This window comes from Oncorhynchus masou, chromosome 29, assembly GCF_036934945.1.
Source record: "Oncorhynchus masou masou isolate Uvic2021 chromosome 29, UVic_Omas_1.1, whole genome shotgun sequence".
NCBI lineage: Eukaryota > Metazoa > Chordata > Actinopteri > Salmoniformes > Salmonidae > Oncorhynchus > Oncorhynchus masou.
In genome coordinates, this window is record NC_088240.1 from 99896251 (window position 1) to 99920526 (window position 24276).

Sequence of the window (24276 nt, forward strand, 5' to 3'; positions counted from 1 at the left end):
AATAATAATATCACTACTACTAATAATAATATCACTACTACTCCTACTACTAATAATAATAATAATATCACTACTACTAATAATAATATCACTACTACTCCTACTACTACTAATAATAATAATAATATCACTACTACTAACAATAATATCACTACTACTCCTACTACTACTACTAATAATATCACTACTACTAACAATAATATCACTACTACTCCTACTAATACTACTACTAATAATAATATCACTACTACTAATAATATCACTACTACTCCTACTACTACTACTAATAATAATAATATCACTACTACTCCTACTACTAATAATAATATCACTACTACTCCTACTACTACTACTACTAATAATAATAATATCACTACTACTCCTACTACTAATAATAATATCACTACTACTCCTACTACTAATAATAATATCACTACTACTCCCACTACTAATAATACCACTACTAATAATAATCGAACCCACAACCCTGGCATTGCATGCACCATGCTCTACCAACTGAGCCACACAGAACCGCAAACCAAGGTAAATGGTACAGTGTTACCGTCTCCATGGTCAGAGTGTCTTCCAGGGAGAGGTCCAGTCTGGGTGTTGGGGCCGAGGGAGGAGGCTGCAGTCCTGGGCTCGGTCTCGTCCAGATTCACCTTCACCAGCATGTCTGAGAACTGGTGGGCTGCTATGAAGTCATCTGCATCATCTCTGAGAGGTGGAGACAGAGAGGGGATCCATGTGAGCAACATCATTCACTGAAGCAAACATGGGGGATATTCACATCCCAAACCGCATGCTAAAGCACTGGGGGACGGCAGTACGCCGTGAGGTAAAGCACTGGGGGACGGCAGTACGCCGTGAGGTAAAGCAGTGGGGGACTGCAGTACGCCGTGAGGTAAAGCAGTACGCCGTGAGGTAAAGCACTGGGGGACGGCAGTACGCCGTGAGGTAAAGCACTGGGGGACGGCAGTACGCCGTGAGGTAAAGCAGTACGCCGTGAGGTAAAGCACTGGGGGACGGCAGTACGCTGTGAGGTAAAGCACTGGGGGATGGCAGTACGCTGTGAGGTAAAGCACTGGGGGACTGCAGTACGCCGTGAGGTAAAGCACTGGGGAACGGCAGTACGCCGTGAGGTAAAGCACTGGGGGACGGCAGTACGCTGTGAGGTAAAGCAGTACGCCGTGAGGTAAAGCACTGGGGGATGGCAGGACGCTGTGAGGTAAAGCACTGGGGGACTGCAGTACGCCGTGAGGTAAAGCACTGGGGGACGGCAGTACGCTGTGAGGTAAAGCACTGGGGGACGGCAGTACGCTGTGAGGTAAAGCAGTACGCCGTGAGGTAAAGCACTGGGGGACTGCAGTACGCCGTGAGGTAAATCACTGGGGGATGGCAGTACGCTGTGAGGTAAAGCACTGGGGGATGGCAGTACGCTGTGAGGTAAAGCACAGGGGGACGGCAGTACGCTGTGAGGTAAAGCAGTACGCCGTGAGGTAAAGCACTGGGGGATGGCAGTACGCTGTGAGGTAAAGCACTGGGGGACGGCAGTACGCCGTGAGGTAAAGCAGTACGCCGCGAGGTAAAGCAGTACGCTGTGAGGTAAAGCACAGGGGGACGGCAGTACGCTGTGAGGTAAAGCACAGGGGGACGGCAGTACGCTGTGAGGTAAAGCACAGGGGGACGGCAGTACGCTGTGAGGTAAAGCAGTACGCCGTGAGGTAAAGCACTGGGGGATGGCAGTACGCTGTGAGGTAAAGCACTGGGGGATGGCAGTACGCTGTGAGGTAAAGCACTGGGGGATGGCAGTACGCTGTGAGGTAAAGCACTGGGGGACGGCAGTACGCCGTGAGGTAAAGCAGTACGCCGTGAGGTAAAGCACTGGGGGACGGCAGTACGCTGTGAGGTAAAGCACTGGGGGACGGCAGTACGCTGTGAGGTAAAGCAGTACGCCGTGAGGTAAAGCACTGGGGGATGGCAGTACGCCGTGAGGTAAAGCACTGGGGGATGGCAGTACGCTGTGAGGTAAAGCACTGGGGGATGGCAGTACGCTGTGAGGTAAAGCACTGGGGGATGGCAGTACGCTGTGAGGTAAAGCACTGGGGGACGGCAGTACGCTGTGAGGTAAAGCACTGGGGGATGGCAGTACGCTGTGAGGTAAAGCACTGGGGGATGGCAGTACGCTGTGAGGTAAAGCACAGGGGGACGGCAGTACGCTGTGAGGTAAAGCAGTACGCCGTGAGGTAAAGCACTGGGGGATGGCAGTACGCTGTGAGGTAAAGCACTGGGGGACGGCATTACGCCGTGAGGTAAAGCACTGGGGGACCGCATTACGCCGTGAGGTAAAGCACTGGGGGACAGCAGTACGCCTTAACCCTGCATTTCTCTGGTGCTCCCACATTTTTCAACTTCGAAGAACAACGTGCTCCTTGGAAAGGAAGTCAGCATAGAGCCCTGCATGACATGACTTCTACGGCTGCTAAAACTCTGATACTCACAGCTCATCTTTGAAGCTGAGAGCGAATTGTCCCTGTTCCTTGTTGTTGGACTGAGAGTCAGCCAGAGAGAGCCGTCCGTCCTCCAGATAGGAAGCCTGGACAGCATTTACTCTGGAGAGAAAGGAGTGAGATTCATTTTTAGTAGTCAGATTGTTATGAACACTGATCAGAGCTACATAACGGTAACGCAGCTTTATAAAGGTACTGAGCCAGAACCCCTATAGTTCTGCAGGGCCTTGTGTTCCAGTAACATTGCTGACCCACCTGTTGTCGGCCCCAGCTCTAATTTTAGCCACGGTGGAGGCAGCTACGGGCAGCCCCAGGGTGGAGGCCAGGGTGATGTTCCCCAGGGTGGCACGGCTGCTGCCCACAGAGCTAGAGAGGAAACTGGGGAATGCCTCATCCTCGATGTTGCTGAAACTCTCCGTCATGATGTTGGGCTACGGTTCGGCCCGCTACCTCAGGTTCTATTGCAGACCATCAACTGAGTGGAGAGAAAGAAAAAACATTCATCACAATTGCTGATAAACATGTCAGTCAGACGAGCAACACCTCAGTTCATAGTGGAAAGTGTGTCGTAGTTAAAACAAACGCTGACATGCAGAATCATCCTTGTGATGTTCAAAGACTCTGAAATACCCAGTCAATTCACTCCGGTCCAAACTCAAGCAACAAGTTCACCAGCAACACAAAGTAAAACAAGATACTGTCACATTGTCCCATCTAAATGAATATTAGATGGACAGATAAATGTAGTCAATGTAGATAGATGTAGTCAATGTCAATGTAGCCAGTCATTTTTGTCGTTGTGGCCTGACAAAACATAACTTGTGTTGACACAGAAGAAAAGTTTGTCAAGGCAAGTTATAGTTAACTACAAACACTTTAACCAAAGTGGATGTACACACAAATAAACATTTTATCTAACTTACTGAATAGTTTAAGGCCAGTACTTTCCCCAAAATACCGAAAGGAAACAGCGTTACAATGTTCACAACAAATGAAGAAGCTTCTTCTCTCCCGGAGTAAAAACCGACGAGACGGAGCCACAAGACACCGTAACCTTACTGTTTCTAAAGTAACAACACGTTTAAGTGATTATTTCGCTACACAATTAACTAAAAGTTAAGAGAATTATCTATTTTCATAACCAGTTGTAAGTGTAACGTATTTTGTCGGTAACAAACCGTAGCAGGAGCCTCAGAGAAACACTGCATTCGGTTGGACCAATCACAGGAAGCCCGCGCTAAGCGACCATTACTATGGGCGGGACGGAAACAGGAAAGAGACGTTTTGATTGGACTAACCTCTTTGACCGTGTGAAAGGATGTATCACCATTGGATTGTTATCTTGTCATTTAACTATAATTAGTTCAATTGTAGAGGCCTATTCATATATATATATATATATATATATATATATATATATGTGTGTGTATGTGAATAGGCCTCTACAATATATATATATATAGATATTCACATCAGATCAATGTCCTTACCAGCTATGGTCTTTACATTCTGAAAGTATAGCATTGGATTTAAGTGCTTCTCATCAACTAATTGTTGTCATTTCTAGTTAAATTGTATATTATTTTTGCTCATGAAATGTATGTGATATATATTCCAAATGTGTAGCACTTGTTGCAGATTCAATAGCATCCATAGCATATCATCCATCCTCAGTCTAAGGAGTGGTCAGGAACTTGCAGGAGTATCATATGCTCCTCACAGCAGCTGCAACCATCACTTGGCTAGCTGACAGCTGCACAGTAAATACAACACACCATACCAATTCGGACCGACTCCCATCTTTCTATAGATTTCAGAGATACTTGCTGTGATTTGTGTACAGTATGAGAAGGACAAGACAGTTTCATGAGAGAAACCCAGTGTTAGAATGTAAAGTGCCCAGGGCCCTCAGTCTGATAGTTATATGAGAGAAACCCAGTGTTAGAATGTAAAGTGCTCAGGGCTTTCAGATCAGAATCCAGGCTCAGACCATGTGATGCCTCTGGATCACTATGTATTATTGTATAGGCTGATTCACATGGTAGTCAGTCATGGATGACACATTGTGAGTGTAAAGGATGATGATTCACATGGTAGTCAGTCATGGATGACACATTGTGAGTGCACACGTGCATGGGATACACAGCTACATTGTATAACATAGTTGGGTTTTAATGTTACTGTGGTGATGGTATAGTCAGTTTTGACATTTAAATGAGCATTTATTCTTTAAAATCTCTCATATGCATCGACGAGCCCCCATTTCATTGAAATTAAACACACACACAAACACCCACAGGAAAAACACCCGCAGGAATTACACCCGCGGGAATTACACCCGCAGAAATTACACCCACAGGAATTACACCCACAGGAATAACACCCACAGGAATTACACCCACAGGAATTACACCCACAGGAAAAACACCCACAGGAAAAACACCCACAGGAATTACACCCACAGGAATTACACCCACAGGAAAACACCCACAGGAATTACACCCACAGAGCCACGGTCTTGTAAAGACACATTCCAACACAGTGATGTGAGTTTGAACCACAGGCACTGTAGTAAACCAGCATGTTTAATTAAATAAAAACCAAGATCAAATATATCTAGAGAATCATCACTCACAACTCAGGGAGACTACATCTGGGCCAACTGCCAGGGAGGCAGACTGCCAGGGAGGCAGACTGTCAGACTGTCAGTCATCACGAGGGCTGTTTACATATGGAGGGACTATCGTAAACAAAATGGCTAAGAAATCGTTACATTTTTGCTCATGAAGATTCACTGGTTTTATGCACCAACCAAACTGTTCTGGGAGAGGGGAAGGTCTTCTTTGACTAGTCACTGAGAAGAAGAGTACCCTCCCAGTCAGCAGTGTTCAGGCAGGGTGTTGAGGGGTCTGGAGGGTCAGCCGTGTTCAGGCAGGGTGTTGAGGGGTCTGGAGGGTCAGCCGTGTTCAGGCAGGGTGTTGAGGGGTCTGGAGGGTCAGCCGTGTTCAGGCAGGGTGTTGAGGGGTCTGGAGGGTCAGCCGTGTTCAGGCAGGGTGTTGAGGGGTCTGGAGGGTCAGCCGTGTTCAGGCAGGGTGTTGAGGGGTCTGGAGGGTCAGCCGTGTTCAGGCAGGGTGTTGAGGGGTCTGGAGGGTCAGCCGTGTTCAGGCAGGGTGTTGAGGGGTCTGGAGGGTCAGCCGTGTTCAGGCAGGGTGTTGAGGGGTCTGGAGGGTCAGCCGTGTTCAGGCAGGGTGTTGAGGGGTCTGGAGGGTCAGCCGTGTTCAGGCAGGGTGTTGAGGGGTCTGGAGGGTCAGCCGTGTTCAGGCAGGGTGTAGAGGGGTCTGGAGGGTCAGCCGTGTTCAGGCAGGGTGTTGAGGGGTCTGGAGGGTCAGCCGTGTTCAGGCAGGGTGTTGAGGGGTCTGGAGGGTCAGCCGTGTTCAGGCAGGGTGTTGAGGGGTCTGGAGGGTCAGCCGTGTTCAGGCAGGGTGTAGAGGGGTCTGGAGGGTCAGCCGTGTTCAGGCAGGGTGTTGAGGGGTCTGGAGGGTCAGCCGTGTTCAGGCAGGGTGTTGAGGGGTCTGGAGGGTCAGCCGTGTTCAGGCAGGGTGTTGAGGGGTCTGGAGGGTCAGCCGTGTTCAGGCAGGGTGTAGAGGGGTCTGGAGGGTCAGCCGTGTTCAGGCAGGGTCAGTGTTGAGGGGTCTGGAGGGTCAGCCGTGTTCAGGCAGGGTGTTGAGGGGTCTGGAGGGTCAGCCGTGTTCAGGCAGGGTGTTGAGGGGTCTGGAGGGTCAGCCGTGTTCAGGCAGGGTGTTGAGGGGTCTGGAGGGTCAGCCGTGTTCAGGCAGGGTGTAGAGGGGTCTGGAGGGTCAGCCGTGTTCAGGCAGGGTGTTGAGGGGTCTGGAGGGTCAGCCGTGTTCAGGCAGGGTGTTGAGGGGTCTGGAGGGTCAGCCGTGTTCAGGCAGGGTGTTGAGGGGTCTGGAGGGTCAGCCGTGTTCAGGCAGGGTGTTGAGGGGTCTGGAGGGTCAGCCGTGTTCAGGCAGGGTGTTGAGGGGTCTGGAGGGTCAGCCGTATTCAGGCAGGGTGTTGAGGGGTCTGGAGGGTCAGCCGTGTTCAGGCAGGGTGTTGAGGGGTCTGGAGGGTCAGCCGTATTCAGGCAGGGTGTTGAGGGGTCTGGAGGGTCAGCCGTGTTCAGGCAGGGTGTTGAGGGGTCTGGAGGGTCAGCCGTGTTCAGGCAGGGTGTTGAGGGGTCTGGAGGGTCAGCCGTGTTCAGGCAGGGTGTTGAGGGGTCTGGAGGGTCAGCCGTGTTCAGGCAGGGTGTTGAGGGGTCTGGAGGGTCAGCCGTGTTCAGGCAGGGTGTAGAGGGGTCTGGAGGGTCAGCCGTGTTCAGGCAGGGTGTAGAGGGGTCTGGAGGGTCAGCCGTGTTCAGGCAGGGTGTTGAGGGGTCTGGAGGGTCAGCCGTGTTCAGGCAGGGTGTTGAGGGGTCTGGAGGGTCAGCCGTGTTCAGGCAGGGTGTTGAGGGGTCTGGAGGGTCAGCCGTGTTCAGGCAGGGTGTTGAGGGGTCTGGAGGGTCAGCCGTGTTCAGGCAGGGTGTAGAGGGGTCTGGAGGGTCAGCCGTGTTCAGGCAGGGTGTTGAGGGGTCTGGAGGGTCAGCCGTGTTCAGGCAGGGTGTTGAGGGGTCTGGAGGGTCAGTGTTGAGGGGTCTGGAGGGTCAGCCGTGTTCAGGCAGGGTGTTGAGGGCTCTAGAGGGTCAGCCGTGTTCAGGCAGGGTGTTGAGTGGTCTGGAGGGTCAGCTGTGTTCAGGCAGGGTGTTGAGGGCTCTAGAGGGTCAGCCGTGTTCAGGCAGGGTGTTGACGGCTCTAGAGTGTCAGCCGTGTTCAGGCAGGGTGTTGACGGCTCTAGAGGGTCAGTCGTGTTCAGGCAGGGTGTTGAGGGGTCTGGAGGGTCAGCCGTGTTCAGGCAGGGTGTTGAGGGCTCTAGAGGGTCAGCGATGTTCGGGCAGGGTGTTGAGGGCTCTAGAGGGTCAGTGTTGAGGGCTCTAGAGTGTCAGCTGTGTTCAGGCAGGGTGTTGAGGGCTCTAGAGGGTCAGTGTTGAGGGCTCTAGAGTGTCAGCTGTGTTCAGGCAGGGTGTTGAGGGCTCTAGAGGGTCAGTGTTGAGGGCTCTAGAGTGTCAGCTGTGTTCAGGCAGGGTGTTGAGGGCTCTAGAGGGTCAATGTTGAGGGCTCTAGAGTGTCAGCTGTGTTCAGGCAGGGTGTTGAGGGCTCTAGAGGGTCAGTGTTGAGGGCTCTAGAGTGTCAGCTGTGTTCAGGCAGGGTGTTGAGGGCTCTAGAGTGTCAGCTGTGTTCAGGCAGGGTGTTGAGGGCTCTAGAGGGTCAGCCGTGTTCAGGCAGGGTGTTGAGGGCTCTAGAGGGTCAGTCGTGTTCAGGCAGGGTGTTGAGGGCTCTAGAGTGTGAGTACAGTCTGTGCAGGGACAGAGAGGATTGGGGGGGCTGGCCATGGATGGCCATGGGGGACTGGGGGAGCTGGCTGTGGGGGCTGAACTGGGCATCAGAGTGCTCTATCAGAGAAGGGGGAGGCAGCAGGTGGCCGTACCTGGACCCTGCCCTGGGGGCATCCAGAGGGGGGAAGAAATACCTGAAACAACAGACAGGAGCAGGGAACGGACAGGAAACAAGACAACAATGGGATACAAAGAAATAAACAAAAACAGAGAAATGAGAGGTGGATTAAAATAGGAAAAGGGGGGACGTGAACAGGCTACGGCAGCTGTACAGAACAGAATAAAGGGGGGACGTGAACAGGCTACGGCAGCTGTACAGAACAGAATAAAGGGGGGACGTGAACAGGCTACGGCAGCTGTACAGAACAGAATAAAGGGGGGACGTGAACAGGCTACGGCAGCTGTACAGAACAGAATAAAGGGGGGGCGTGAACAGGCTACGGCAGCTGTACAGAACAGAATAAGGGGGGGACGTGAACAGGCTACGGCAGCTGTACAGAACAGAATAAAGGGGGGGCGTGAACAGGCTACGGCAGCTGTACAGAACAGAATAAAGGGGGGGACGTGAACAGGCTACGGCAGCTGTACAGAACAGAAAAAGGAGGGGTAGGAGGGGTTGCAGAAGACACAGTATTCAGCAGAACACAGACACATTAACACAACAAGAGACTATGTGGTAAGGTATTCAGCAGAACTAACAGAAGACACTGTATTCAGCAGAACTAACAGAAGACACTGTATTCAGCAGAACTAACAGAAGACACTGTATTCAGCAGAACTAACAGAAGACACTGTATTCAGCAGAACTAACAGAAGACACTGTATTCAGCAGAACTAACAAGAGACACTGTATTCAGCAGAATTAACAAGAGACACTGTATTCAGCAGAACTAACAGAAGACACTGTATTCAGCAGAACTAACAGAAGACACTGTATTCAGCAGAACTAACAAGAGACACTGTATTCAGCAGAACACAGACACATTAACACAACAAGAGACTATGTGGTAAGGTATTCAACTAACAGGAGACTATGTGGTAAGGTATTCAACTAATAGGAGACTATGTGGTAAGGTATTCAGCAGAACTAACAGGAGACTATGTGGTAAGGTATTCAGCAGAACTAACAGGAGACTACGTGGTAAGGTATTCAACTAACAGGAGACTATGTGGTAAGGTATTCAACTAACAGGAGACTATGTGGTAAGGTATTCAACTAACAGGAGACTATGTGGTAAGGTATTCAACTAACAGGAGACTATGTGGTAAGGTATTCAACTAACAGGAGACTATGTGGTAAGGTATTCAACTAACAGGAGACTATGTGGTAAGGTATTCAACTAATAGGAGACTATGTGGTAAGGTATTCAACTAACAGGAGACTATGTGGTAAGGTATTCAGCAGAACTAACAGGAGACTATGTGGTAAGGTATTCAGCAGAACTAACAGGAGACTACGTGGTAAGGTATTCAACTAACAGGAGACTACGTGGTAAGGTATTCAGCAGAACTAACAGGAGACTATGTGGTAAGGTATTCAGCAGAACTAACAGGAGACTATGTGGTAAGGTATTCAGCAGAACTAACAGGAGACTATGTGGTAAGGTATTCAGCAGAACTAACAGGAGACTATGTGGTAAGGTATTCAGCAGAACTAACAGGAGACTACGTGGTAAGGTATTCAGCAGAACTAACAGGAGACTATGTGGTAAGGTATTCAGCAGAACTAACAGGATACTATGTGGTAAGGTATTCAGCAGAACTAACAGGAGACTATGTGGTAAGGTATTCAGCAGAACTAACAGGAGACTGTGTGGTAAGGTATTCAACAGAACTAACAGGAGACTACGTGGTAAGGTATTCAACTAACAGGAGACTATGTGGTAAGGTATTCAACTAACAGGAGACTATGTGGTAAGGTATTCAACTAACAGGAGACTATGTGGTAAGGTATTCAACTAACAGGAGACTATGTGGTAAGGTATTCAACTAATAGGAGACTATGTGGTAAGGTATTCAACTAACAGGAGACTATGTGGTAAGGTATTCAGCAGAACTAACAGGAGACTATGTGGTAAGGTATTCAGCAGAACTAACAGGAGACTACGTGGTAAGGTATTCAACTAACAGGAGACTACGTGGTAAGGTATTCAGCAGAACTAACAGGAGACTATGTGGTAAGGTATTCAGCAGAACTAACAGGAGACTATGTGGTAAGGTATTCAGCAGAACTAACAGGAGACTATGTGGTAAGGTATTCAGCAGAACTAACAGGAGACTATGTGGTAAGGTATTCAGCAGAACTAACAGGAGACTACGTGGTAAGGTATTCAGCAGAACTAACAGGAGACTATGTGGTAAGGTATTCAGCAGAACTAACAGGATACTATGTGGTAAGGTATTCAGCAGAACTAACAGGAGACTATGTGGTAAGGTATTCAGCAGAACTAACAGGAGACTGTGTGGTAAGGTATTCAACAGAACTAACAGGAGACTACGTGGTAAGGTATTCAACTAACAGGAGACTATGTGGTAAGGTATTCAACTAACAGGAGACTATGTGGTAAGGTATTCAGCAGAACTAACAGGAGACTATGTGGTAAGGTATTCAGCAGAACTAACAGGAGACTATGTGGTAAGGTATTCAGCAGAACTAACAGGAGACTATGTGGTAAGGTATTCAACTAACAGGAGACTATGTGGTAAGGTATTCAACTAACAGGAGACTATGTGGTAAGGTATTCAGCAGAACTAACAGGAGACTATGTGGTAAGGTATTCAGCAGAACTAACAGGAGACTGTGGTAAGGTATTCAACTAACAGGAGACTATGTGGTAAGGTATTCAACTAACAGGAGACTATGTGGTAAGGTATTCAACTAAAAGGAGACTATGTGGTAAGGTATTCAGCAGAACTAACAGGAGACTATGTGGTAAGGTATTCAGCAGAACTAACAGGAGACTGTGTGGTAAGGTATTCAACTAACAGGAGACTATGTGGTAAGGTATTCAACTAACAGGAGACTGTGGTAAGGTATTCAGCAGAACTAACAGGAGACTATGTGGTAAGGTATTCAGCCGAACTAACAGGAGACTATGTGGTAAGGTATTCAGCAGAACTAACAGGAGACTATGTGGTAAGGTATTCAGCAGAACTAACAGGAGACTATGTGGTAAGGTATTCAGCAGAACTAACAGGAGACTATGTGGTAAGGTATTCAACTAACAGGAGACTATGTGGTAAGGTATTCAACTAACAGGAGACTATGTGGTAAGGTATTCAGCCGAACTAACAGGAGACTATGTGGTAAGGTATTCAGCAGAACTAACAGGAGACTATGTGGTAAGGTATTCAGCAGAACTAACAGGAGACTATGTGGTAAGGTATTCAGCAGAACTAACAGGAGACTATGTGGTAAGGTATTCAACTAACAGGAGACTATGTGGTAAGGTATTCAGCAGAACTAACAGGAGACTACGTGGTAAGGTATTCAGCAGAACTAACAGAAGACTACGTGGTAAGGTATTCATTCAGCAGTTCTACAGACCTGTATTGTTATTTACTGCTGCTCTTTGTTTTTCTTACCGCATACTTAAAAAACAAAAAGGTATTTTCTTAAAACTGCTTTGTTGGTTCAGGGCTTTTAGAAATCAACATTTACCTGCTGTATTCGGGCACATGCGACAAATACAATTTGATCTAAAACAAAGCAACACCTATTAGAAGTAAGTATTGCCGAAGCAGTGGCATCCTGGTCCATGCATGGTCACCAGGGTGCTCGCTGGTCAGCGGGCTTTAGGTTAACAGTACGCAGGCTGGTGGAGTGTCTTCAGGGCAGTCAGGCTCCGCAGGCGAGGGCTAAAGGGGATCCTCTGGCCGTTCCTGTGTGCATGCAACAAGCAGCATCCATCACGTCCAATAGACCACACAGGGATGAGTCCTTATTGAAAACGGGACAATAATACGCAAGCTAACTATTTCATTTTTTTAAATTAGATTGTCTGAATGAAATTGTACAAATCACACAGTCGTGAACAAATCACAATACGATGCATATTTTTTATCAAAGATTGGAGGAGTACAGGAGTACAGAAAAGGTTGTCATTGAAAACAGAGAAGCCATACAATGTAACAGGTTAGCAGAGGCCTTTCAGAACGGAGTGGATTTTAAGGCAGAATAGTCATCTCAAGCGAGGGATAATTAGGCTTTAATTATGAACCATTATACAGTACTAGGAGTATAATGTCTGGAAACTGAATGTTGATGTACAGTACTAGGAGTATAATGTCTGGAAACTGAATGTTGATGTACAGTACTGGGAGAGAGAGTGTAATGTCTGGAAACTGGATGTTGATGTACAGTACTAGGAGAGAGAGTATAATGTCTGGAAACTGGATGTTGATGTACAGTACTAGGAGTGTAATGTCTGGAAACTGAATGTTGATGTACAGTACTCGGGTGGAATATTGAATATAAACTCAGCCATGTGTGTGTTATTAAAGCACTAGCATGTGCACCAGCTTTCAGTCATTATTTCATTCAGATTAATTGCAGATTACCAGGGTTAATAGGGATTATTACCAGATTATATTCCAGATGCTCCTACAACATGCAAAGATTATGGAAACTTTTTGGTAATTATTTTATATATTGAAAATATGAACGTTTATTATTTATCAATATGCCCTTCAAACATTCTACACATGCTATTATAAGATTACATCAAAAGAGTCAATTATTCAATTTAGCAAGCCTGTATGTTTGGCCCTGGTGTGTAAATGTATTGAAATTATGACAATTTCCAGGGCGTTATGTGAGGACGACAGACATCTGTAATAACTCATCTAAAATGTAAAAAAAAAAATTCTTCAAAATAACATTCATGTTCCAATCAACATAAAATTGTGTCAAACAATTACCAAAAATGATTGTACAATCCAAACATCAGTCTGCTGTTGTACGAACATTAAAAAAACTGTAGGAAATAGCCCCCCAAACACTCCTTTTATGACGAGCAGATAGACCTGCCACAGGGAGCAGGCCAACGTGCTGGGTCTGGCCTGCTGGGTCTGGCCTGCTGGGCCTGGCCTGCTGGGCCTTGCCACAAGCCAAGCTCTTTGCATGAGCGCAACACACAGTGTCAGTTGACCCAGGGAGGGAGGGAGGGAGGGAGGGAGGGGGGGGGGTCAGCGCTGCAGTGTCAGTCAGGCCCAGGGAGAGCAAAGCAGTGAGGCAGTCCGTCGCCAGCTCTGGCCGGCCGACAGCGGGCGCGGCCCCCTACCTTCCTGCAGCAGAGCCGTTCAGTGCATTCTGGGAGGTCTGGACAGTGGACCCCACCATGGTACTCATGGCACCGGGTTGTCCTGACAACCCGTTGACTGGACTTCCGTCTCCCTTCAGGATGCCTGTACACTTCCAGTTGTCCATATAGTTGGCTGGGGACCAGAAGAAGGGAACCAATGAAACAGTGTAAATGGGGGACTTGACACAGTTCACGAGGAGACAGCCACTTCCATTCCCCTTCAGCTAAACCATTGGCTCTAAAATGACTGGATAGACTTTTAGCCCGGTCCCAAACCTGTTGGTGCTACCTGGCCAACTCTAGTGGTCATTGTCAAGTTGCAGCGTAGAATGACATAATAAACTAGTGAAGTCAGTTAAAAGATGCTCTCAAATGTTTAACGTTTTAGCCTGAGGTTTGAAAGGCTGAAACAGATCTACGTCATCCATTCTGTGCACTACGTCATCCATTCTGTGCACTACGTCATCCATTCTGTGCACTACGTCATCCATTCTGTGCACTACATCATCCAATCTGTGCACTACGTCATCCATTCTGTGCACTACGTCATCCATTCTGTTTTTTGTGCACTACGTCATCCATTCTGTTTTTTTGTGCACTACATCATCCATTCTGTTTTTTTGTGCACTACGTCATCCATTCTGTTTTTTGTGCACTACGTCATCCATTCTGTTTTTTGTGCACTACGTCATCCATTCTGTTTTTTGTGCACTACGTCATCCATTCTGTTTTTTGTGCACTACGTCATCCATTCTGTTTTTTGTGCACTACGTCATCCATTCTGTTTTTTGTGCACTACGTCATCCATTCTGTTTTTTTGTGCACTACGTCATCCATTCTGTTTTTTGTGCACTACGTCATCCATTTTGTGTGATGTTGTAGTGCTTTAAGCTGAAATATGTAACTTTTTGGGGCGACCTGCCCAAATACACATAGAAATATAAGTTATAGATCTGTTATTTTCTATGCTACCCAGTCTTGAATGTGTTTTTTGTGTCTTTGACTTTTGTACACCAGCTTCAAACAGCTAAAAATACAATATGGTTATGGACAATATTTCACAGTGATTTAGATGGTACCATTATTACATTATAGTTGCTATTGTCACAAACAGAATGTAATCAACTTATTAGAATTTCAGCAACCAGGAAATGGAGCGATTTCTCCATAGTACATCTTTAAGGTCCCAGAGTGGATCGTTAATAGGATCTCTGTGTTTCAGTCTAAACTACATAGATCACCTTCCAGTCTATACTAGATAGATCACCTTTCAGTCTATACTAGATAGATCACCTTTCAGTCTATACTAGATAGATCACCTTCCCAGAGTGGGACACAGCCTATTGAGTCTATACTAGATAGATCACCTTTCAGTCTATACTAGATAGATCACCTTCCAGTCTATACTAGATAGATCACCTTCCAGTCTATACTAGATAGATCACCTTTCAGTCTATACTAGATAGATCACCTTTCAGTCTATACTAGATAGATCACCTTCCAGTCTATACTAGATAGATCACCTTCCAGTCTATACTAGATAGATCACCTTCCCAGAGTCGGACACAGCCTTCCAGTCTATACTAGATAGATCACCTTTCAGTCTATACTAGATAGATCACCTTCCAGTCTAAACTAGATAGATCACCTTCCAGTCTATACTAGGTAGATCACCTTTCAGTCTATACTAGATAGATCACCTTTCAGTCTATACTAGATAGATCACCTTCCAGTCTAAACTAGATAGATCACCTTCCAGTCTATACTAGATAGATCACCTTCCAGTCTATACTAGATAGATCAACTTTCAGTCTATACTAGATAGATCACCTTTCAGTGTATACTACATAGATCACCTTTCAGTCTATACTACATAGATCCCCTTCCAGTCTATACTAGATAGATCACCTTTCAGTCTATACTAGATAGATCACCTTCCCAGAGTCGGACACAGCCTTCCAGTCTATACTAGATAGATCACCTTTCAGTCTATACTACATAGATCACCTTCCAGTCTATACTAGATAGATCACCTTTCAGTCTATACTACATAGATCACCTTTCAGTCTATACTAGATAGATCACCTTCCCAGAGTCGGACAGCCTTCCAGTCTATACTAGATAGATCACCTTTCAGTCTATACTACATAGATCACCTTCCAGTCTATACTAGATAGATCACCTTCCCAGAGTGGGACACAGCCTATTCAGTCTATACTAGATAGATCACCTTTCAGTCTATACTAGATAGATCACCTTCCAGTCTATACTAGATAGATCACCTTCCAGTCTATACTAGATAGATCACCTTCCAGTCTATACTAGATAGATCACCTTTCAGTCTATACTAGATAGATCACCTTCCAGTCTATACTAGATAGATCACCTTTCAGTCTATACTAGATAGATCACCTTCCAGTCTATACTAGATAGATCACCTTCCAGTCTATACTAGATAGATCACCTTTCAGTCTATACTAGATAGATCACCTTTCAGTCTATACTAGATAGATCACCTTCCAGTCTATACTAGATAGATCACCTTCCAGTCTATACTAGATAGATCACCTTCCCAGAGTCGGACACAGCCTTCCAGTCTATACTAGATAGATCACCTTTCAGTCTATACTAGATAGATCACCTTCCAGTCTAAACTAGATAGATCACCTTCCAGTCTATACTAGATAGATCACCTTTCAGTCTATACTAGATAGATCACCTTTCAGTCTATACTAGATAGATCACCTTCCAGTCTAAACTAGATAGATCACCTTCCAGTCTATACTAGATAGATCACCTTCCAGTCTATACTAGATAGATCAACTTTCAGTCTATACTAGATAGATCACCTTTCAGTGTATACTACATAGATCACCTTTCAGTCTATACTACATAGATCCCCTTCCAGTCTATACTAGATAGATCACCTTTCAGTCTATACTAGATAGATCACCTTCCCAGAGTCGGACACAGCCTTCCAGTCTATACTAGATAGATCACCTTTCAGTCTATACTACATAGATCACCTTCCAGTCTATACTAGATAGATCACCTTTCAGTCTATACTACATAGATCACCTTTCAGTCTATACTAGATAGATCACCTTCCCAGAGTCGGACACAGCCTTCCAGTCTATACTAGATAGATCACCTTTCAGTCTATACTACATAGATCACCTTCCAGTCTATACTAGATAGATCACCTTCCCAGAGTGGGACACAGCCTATTCAGTCTATACTAGATAGATCACCTTTCAGTCTATACTAGATAGATCACCTTCCAGTCTATACTAGATAGATCACCTTCCAGTCTATACTAGATAGATCACCTTCCAGTCTATACTAGATAGATCACCTTTCAGTCTATACTAGATAGATCACCTTCCAGTCTATACTAGATAGATCACCTTTCAGTCTATACTAGATAGATCACCTTCCAGTCTATACTAGATAGATCACCTTCCAGTCTATACTAGATAGATCACCTTCCAGTCTATACTAGATAGATCACCTTCCAGTCTATACTAGATAGATCACCTTCCAGTCTATACTAGATAGATCACCTTCCAGTCTATACTAGATAGATCACCTTCCAGTCTATACTAGATAGATCACCTTCCAGTCTATACTAGATAGATCACCTTCCAGTCTATACTAGATAGATCACCTTCCAGTCTATACTAGATAGATCACCTTCCAGTCTATACTAGATAGATCACCTTCCAGTCTATACTAGATAGATCACCTTCCAGTCTATACTAGATAGATCACCTTCCAGTCTATACTAGATAGATCACCTTCCAGTCTATACTAGATAGATCACCTTTCAGTCTATACTAGATAGATCACCTTTCAGTCTATACTAGATAGATCACCTTCCAGTCTATACTAGATAGATCACCTTCCCAGAGTGGGACACAGCCTTTTCAGTCTATACTAGATAGATCACCTTTCAGTCTATACTAGATAGATCACCTTCCAGTCTATACTAGATAGATCACCTTCCAGTCTATACTAGATAGATCACCTTCCAGTCTATACTAGATAGATCACCTTCCAGTCTATACTAGATAGATCACCTTCCAGTCTATACTAGATAGATCACCTTCCAGTCTATACTAGATAGATCACCTTCCAGTCTATACTAGATAGATCACCTTCCAGTCTATACTAGATAGATCACCTTCCAGTCTATACTAGATAGATCACCTTCCAGTCTATACTAGATAGATCACCTTCCAGTCTATACTAGATAGATCACCTTCCAGTCTATACTAGATAGATCACCTTCCAGTCTATACTAGATAGATCACCTTCCAGTCTATACTAGATAGATCACCTTCCAGTCTATACTAGATAGATCACCTTTCAGTCTATACTAGATAGATCACCTTTCAGTCTATACTAGATAGATCACCTTCCAGTCTATACTAGATAGATCACCTTCCCAGAGTGGGACACAGCCTTTTCAGTCTATACTAGATAGATCACCTTTCAGTCTATACTAGATAGATCACCTTCCAGTCTATACTAGATATATCACCTTCCAGTCTATACTAGATAGATCACCTTCCAGTCTATACTAGATAGATCACCTTCCAGTCTATACTAGATAGATCACCTTCCAGTCTATACTAGATAGATCACCTTCCAGTCTATACTAGATAGATCACCTTTCCAGAGTCGGACACAGCCTTCCAGTCTATTCTAGATAGATCACCTTTCCAGAGTCGGACACAGCCGTCGTCTCCCGAGGAGGCCAGCAAGGTGCTAGTGATGTTCCAGGAGACTCTCCACACCTGGGAGTTGTGGTTGTCGAACTGGGCCACGATCTGAACCTCAAATTTAGTAGGGCCTGTTGAGCTGCTCTCCTTACTGTCAGACGAGAGAGAGATGCAGAACAGGTCAATATAATATATGGACACGGTACAGGCTCTGAACGGCTGTGATCTGCTACTTAGACAATACAGCAAGTCTAAAAAATATATGTACAGCTAATATCTATTAGAAAACGCAATATGTACTCCTAGAAGTCAGAAAACGTTAGTAAAAAGTGTAAATATATATATATTTAAAAAAATATAAAAATATAAAAAAATCGCCATTGATACACTCACCGCAAAGGTACCAACTTAAAGATCCGAACATCTTTGGTTGCTATGGCGAGCACGTGGAAGGACCGCCCCAGGTTAGGGGAGAAGGCGATGTCGTGCACGGCATCAGTCACCGTCATCAATGTCTCGGCTTTGGCATATTTCCTGATCAAAGACAGAGACGTCCCCTCTTAAAGTAGAGGAGTCTCTGACAACACGATAACGTGAACTAAAAGACCAGACTTGAATAACACGAGAACATACAACGACTACAACATAATACAATAGAGAAGCTTTATTACTCCCAAGGGAACTGGGGGTTCATGTAACCACCTGCTCCACCTGTATGTCACAAGGTAATAGGACTGACCTAGTGTTTTCATTGTACTAATAATGTAATAGGACTGACCTAGTGTTTTCATTGTACTAATAATGTAATAGAACTGACATAGTGTTTTCATTGTACTAATAATGTAATAGGACTGACCTAGTGTTTTCATTGTACTAATAATGTAATAGGACTGACCTAGTGTTTTCATTGTACTAATAATGTAATAGGACTGACCTAGTGTTTTCATTGTTCTAATAATGTAATAGGACTGACCTAGTGTTTTCATTGTACTAATAATGTAATAGGACTGACCTAGTGTTTTCATTGTACTAATAATGTAATAGGACTGACCTAGTGTTTTCATTGTACTAATAATGTAATAGCCAGGTAATAGGACTGACCTAGTGTTTTCATTGTACTAATAATGTAATAGGACTGACCTAGTGTTTTCATTGTACTAATAATGTAATAGGACTGACCTAGTGTTTTCATTGTTCTAATAATGTAATAGGACTGACCTAGTGTTTTCATTGTACTAATAATGTAATAGGACTGACCTAGTGTTTTCATTGTACTAATAATGTAATAGGACTGACCTAGTGTTTTCATTGTACTAATAATGTAATAGGACTGACCTAGTGTTTTCATTGTACTAATAATGTAATAGGACTGACCTAGTGTTTTCATTGTACTAATAATGTATTAGGACTGACCTAGTGTTTTCATTGTACTAATAATGTAATAGGACTGACCTAGTGTTTTCATTGTACTCGTAGATCTGAACCTTCCCACCGTACATCACGTTGCTGTCATCACTTCCCACTGCTATCATGGGAGGGTGGGCGCGAGAACTAAGGAGACAATGATAGACAGTTATTAAACTAGGTAACATGTTCACAGGCATCAATACAATAGCCCATCAGTATCTACAGCTGCTGATAAATAGACAGTTATTAAACTAGGTAACATGTTCATAGGCATCAATACAATAGCCCATCAGTACCTACAGCTGTTGATAAATAGACAGTTATTAAACTAGGTAACATGTTCATAGGCATCAATACAATAGCCCATTAGTATCTACAGCTGAAGGAGAGCTCCAAATGCATTTTCACAGCAGTGGAACACTCAAGTAACATCTTGAGAAACTCTACAGCCCTCAAACTCAACTCTGGACCTCGAAGCCAGTGTCACTGCATTTTCTCACTGTTCCCCTCTTAATTTAGACCGGGGACACCAGGTGGGTGCAATTAATTATCAGGTAGAACAGAAAACCAGCAGGCTCTGGACCTCGTAGGGTCAGAGTTGAATACCCAATGCCATAGAGAATGTAACACAGGGGTGTTACAGTGTGTGCAGTGTACAATCAACACTGCCATTGGTTCATCAAAGCAAAATTCACAATATAAACAATTGACAAATAAAGTGATATTAATCTTAAAAATCACTGACTGGTTTCACCTGGAGTGAATTGGGCCTAAATCTATGGACTCAGTGAAGCTGACCTGGAGGGGTTCCAGGAGATACAGGAGCAGCTGAGTTTACAGGAGATCTCGTGCTGCAGGGACCACTGGCTGAGGTTCATCACGTCTGGAGCCTCGTAGACCCTCACCACCCCGTCTGCTGAGCACGTGGTCAGCATCAGACCCATGTGTTTAGGAGCAAACTTCACGTCCGTCACCGACGTCCTGCTGTCCACCAGAGTCGTCCTCTTTATCTAAGCAGAATGAGAGTTTGTTGCCCGATACTGCCCACCAAGGCACACGTCTCTTTGACCTAATAACTTGGGTCAAAGAATCACCTCACAGCAGTGGCTGGATAATAGCCTGGTACAACATCGGCAGGAGAATATAAATATGTGTGAGACCAGGCTCGTAGCTGAATGTCCAGGAGTCTTACCCAGTGGCTCTGCCCCTTCTGTTTGTCATTAGACTCCCCAACTATCTCCTCCCACACAGCGGCTGTTCGGTCAAAGGAGCAGGAGGCCAGCACCTGTCCAAACTCAGGGTGGGCCCATGTCACCCTCCATACTGACCCGCTGTGTGTCTGCAAAGACCAGTCAATAACAAACCTTCATTCTACAGACCATTTCAGGATTGAATAAGCAAAGAAAGTCCTTTCAAAACGGGAGAGGATCTAGCTACAATTCAAAGCAAAAACTTTAAAACACACTTTTAAATCTTGGAGTGTAAGAAATAAAAACCGACTTGCCTTCCAGCTGGCAGTGCAGTGCCACTCCCCACTTTCACTCTTGTCCCAAACCTGAAGGATGCAGAACATTGACAATGGTTCACTAAAGCAAGCTGTGGTTACAGTCTGGGCACTTTGTTTACATCCTAGCTAGCATAGCAAGCTAGCTGCATGGCTTGCAAACTAGCTAGTTAGCTTAGTTAACGTTAGCTAGCTAACTGTTTTAAAACTGCAAATATTATCAGTGAATTACTTTTCTCTAAAAGTGGGTAATATTAATCGAGTAAACTAGCTAGCTGCAGTTCATTTGTTTGCTGAATTAGCTGTTTAGTTTAATATCAATAAGGTAAAGAGTTAGCAAGCAAGCTAGCCTGCTACTAGCTAGTTAGCTTAGCTCACTAGTTTCTTTTTTTACCTTGACACTTTGGTCACTTGAACACGTTGCCATTCTCCGGCCGTGAAAATCGTAGGAAACATCGTGGATTAGATCTTTGTGATCTGCTGCAATGCTACGAGCCACAAACATGTTTATTTTAGTAGTTAAGTTCTTTCCCCCACTGAGCCTCTCCTTCTCAGAACGGATGCTGCTGTCACGTGGCCTCGGCTCCTAGTGTTCACACTTCACATGGTGACCACAAAGAGGCGTAAAAACACTTGTATTTGTTAGATTCAATCAAGAGATTGTAGCAACGCTAAACTAATGTACAATCTGTAAAGAAACTTCACTGGTTATGGGTGCCAGTCTTTAGTACTAATTTAAAACCTTAATCAATACAACTAAACTCAGCAAAAAAAATAAGTTTATTTTCAGCAAACTTAACATGTGTAAATATTTATATGAACATAGCAAGATTCAACAACTGAGACATAAACTGAACAAGTTCCACAGACATGTGACTAACAGCAATGGCATAATGTGTCCCTGAACAAAGGGGGGGGGGTCAAAATCAAAAGTAACAGTCAGTATCTGGCGTGGCCACCAGCTGCATTAAGTACTGCAGTGCATCTACTCCTTATGGACAGCACAGATGTGCCAGTTCTTGCTGTGAGATGTTACCCCACTCTTCCACCAAGGCACCTGCAAGTTCCCAGACATTTCTGGGGGAATGGTCCCAGCCCTCACCCTCCAATCCAACAGGTCCCAGATCTGCTCAATGGGATTGAGATCCAGGCTCTTTGCTGGCCATGGCAGAACACTGACATTCCTGTCTTTCAGGAAATCACACACAGAACGAGCAGTATGGCTGGTGGCATTGTCATGCTGGAGGTTCATGTCAGGATGAGCCTGCAGGAAGGGTACCACATGAGGGAGGAGGATGTCTTCCCTGTAACGCACAGCGTTGAGATTACCTGCAATGACAACAAGCTCAGTCCAATGATGCTGTGACACACCGCCCCAGACCATGACGGACCCTCCACCTCAGGCCTCGGTGTAACGCTCACTCCTTTGACAATAAACGCGAATCCGACCATCACCCCTGGTGAGACAAAACCTCGACTCGTCAGTGAAGAGCACTTTTTGCCAGTCCTGTCTGGTCCAGCGACGGTGGGTTTGTGCCCATAGGTGACGTTGTTGCCGGTGATGTCTGGTGAGGACCTGCCTTACAACAGGCGTACAAGCCCTCAGTCCAGCCTCTCTCAGCCTATTGCGGACAGTCTGAGCACTGATGGAGGGATTATGTGTTCCTGGTGTAACTCGGGCAGTTGTTGCCATCCTGTACCTGTCCTGCAGGTGTGATGTTCGGATGTACGGATCCTATTCAGGTGTTGTTACAAGTGGTCTGCCACTGCGAGGACAATCAGCTGTCCGTCCTGTCTCCCTGTAGCGCTGTCTTAGGCGTCTCACAGTACGGACATTGCAATTTATTGCCCTGGCCACATCTGCAGTGCTCATGCCTCCTTGCAGCAGGCCTAAGGCACGTTCACACAGATGAGCAGGAACCCTGGGCATCTTTCTTTTGATGTTTTTCCAGAGTCAGTAGAAAGGTCTCTTTAGTGTCCTAAGTTTTCATAACTGTGACCTTAATTGCATACCGTCTGTAAGCTGTTAGTGTCTTAACGACCGTTCCACAGGTGCATGTTCATTAATTGTTTATTGTTCATTGAACAAGCATGGAAAACAGTGTTTAAACCCTTTACAATGAAGATCTGTGAAGTTATTTGGATTTTTTTACAAATTATCTTTGAAACACAGGGTCCTGCAAAAGGGATGTTCCTTTTTTGCTGAGTTTATTTCGTTTTCTTCTGTGCACAGGCTGAGCAAGAGCTCATGCGTATTTCAGGGTTTAGCTAACTTCTTCGGTGGGGTTTATCGGCTGTTGGCATCCAATGTTATGGTGCATTACCGCCACCTATTGTACTGGAGTGTATGACAGAGACGGGGAGAAACTAAATCCGACCTGCCAGCCCCGTTGCTCTTAAAAAAAAAACTATTTGAGACTATATCGAATGATGTTCAACTCAATATACTCTTTAAACTAATTTCCTGTACCCCCCCCCCCCCTCCGCCCTCATACTTGAGCTCATCCTCTCTCTTTCCCTCCAATAATGTCCACACTGTATCAATACATGCTCCACTGTCTCTGTTTCCTGGCAATACTCACATTTTCCTGTTGGATGTTTTCATTTCACATATAAGGTCGTATTCAACTGGCTGTGTCCCACCCTTAATCTTGTAAATATAGCCTCCTCTCTTCTATCCCTACCTGCCTTTCTCCCCTCCACAACGTTCCTCTGTACTTGAAATAAATTCCTGCCCTATCTCTATTCCACTGCTCCTGCCATCTCTGCACCATCAACGTACATATCAGGCTTTTAACCTCTGCTTTGCTCATTGAAACTACCACATCAACATCCCCACTACTTAGTGCTTGTTTAGCCAGTACATCAACATCCCCACTACTTAGTGCTTGTTTAGCCAGTACATCAACATCCCCACTACTTAGTGCTTGTTTAGCCAGTGCATCAACATCCCCACTACTTAGTGCTTGTTTAGCCAGTACATCAACATCCCCACTACTTAGTGCTTATTTAGCCAGTACATCAACATCCCCACTACTTAGTGCTTGTTTAGCCAGTACATCAACATCCCCACTACTTAGTGCTTGTTTAGCCAGTACATCCACATCCCCACTACTTAGTGCTTGTTTAGCCAGTACATCAACTGCCTCGTTCCCCTCCACTCCTACATGAGCTGGGACCCATGTAAATATGATCTGTATACACTCCTGCCATGGGTTTGTGGCAACTCATAAAGCAGGTCTTATCTGATACGTGATATAAAGGACTTGAAACTCCTTAACACATATGAATCAGAGCAAATAACTACTCTTTCTGGTATACCATCCTCCACCCACTGCAA

General features: G+C 45.2%; 1 protein-coding gene across 1 annotated transcript in view; it reads right to left on the bottom strand.

The window, feature by feature from the left end:
* LOC135519877 (uncharacterized) overlaps positions 1 to 21535 on the bottom strand; it is a 134555-nt gene extending 113020 nt beyond the window's left edge. Inside the window, exons 1-15 of the mRNA XM_064945078.1 lie at positions 21331 to 21535; positions 20937 to 20987; positions 20625 to 20771; positions 20231 to 20442; positions 19478 to 19576; positions 18419 to 18559; positions 18022 to 18176; positions 13281 to 13434; positions 7914 to 8132; positions 6174 to 7201; positions 5381 to 6121; positions 3570 to 3574; positions 2766 to 2941; positions 2502 to 2612; positions 563 to 717 (exon numbers count right to left, since the gene is read on the bottom strand). Coding sequence (XP_064801150.1) covers positions 563 to 717; positions 2502 to 2612; positions 2766 to 2941; positions 3570 to 3574; positions 5381 to 6121; positions 6174 to 7201; positions 7914 to 8132; positions 13281 to 13434; positions 18022 to 18176; positions 18419 to 18559; positions 19478 to 19576; positions 20231 to 20442; positions 20625 to 20771; positions 20937 to 20987; positions 21331 to 21441 — 3505 coding nt within the window. The 5' untranslated portion in view covers positions 21442 to 21535. The remainder of the gene's footprint in view (positions 1 to 562; positions 718 to 2501; positions 2613 to 2765; positions 2942 to 3569; positions 3575 to 5380; positions 6122 to 6173; positions 7202 to 7913; positions 8133 to 13280; positions 13435 to 18021; positions 18177 to 18418; positions 18560 to 19477; positions 19577 to 20230; positions 20443 to 20624; positions 20772 to 20936; positions 20988 to 21330) is intronic.
* Between the last annotated feature and the right edge of the window lie 2741 nt (positions 21536 to 24276).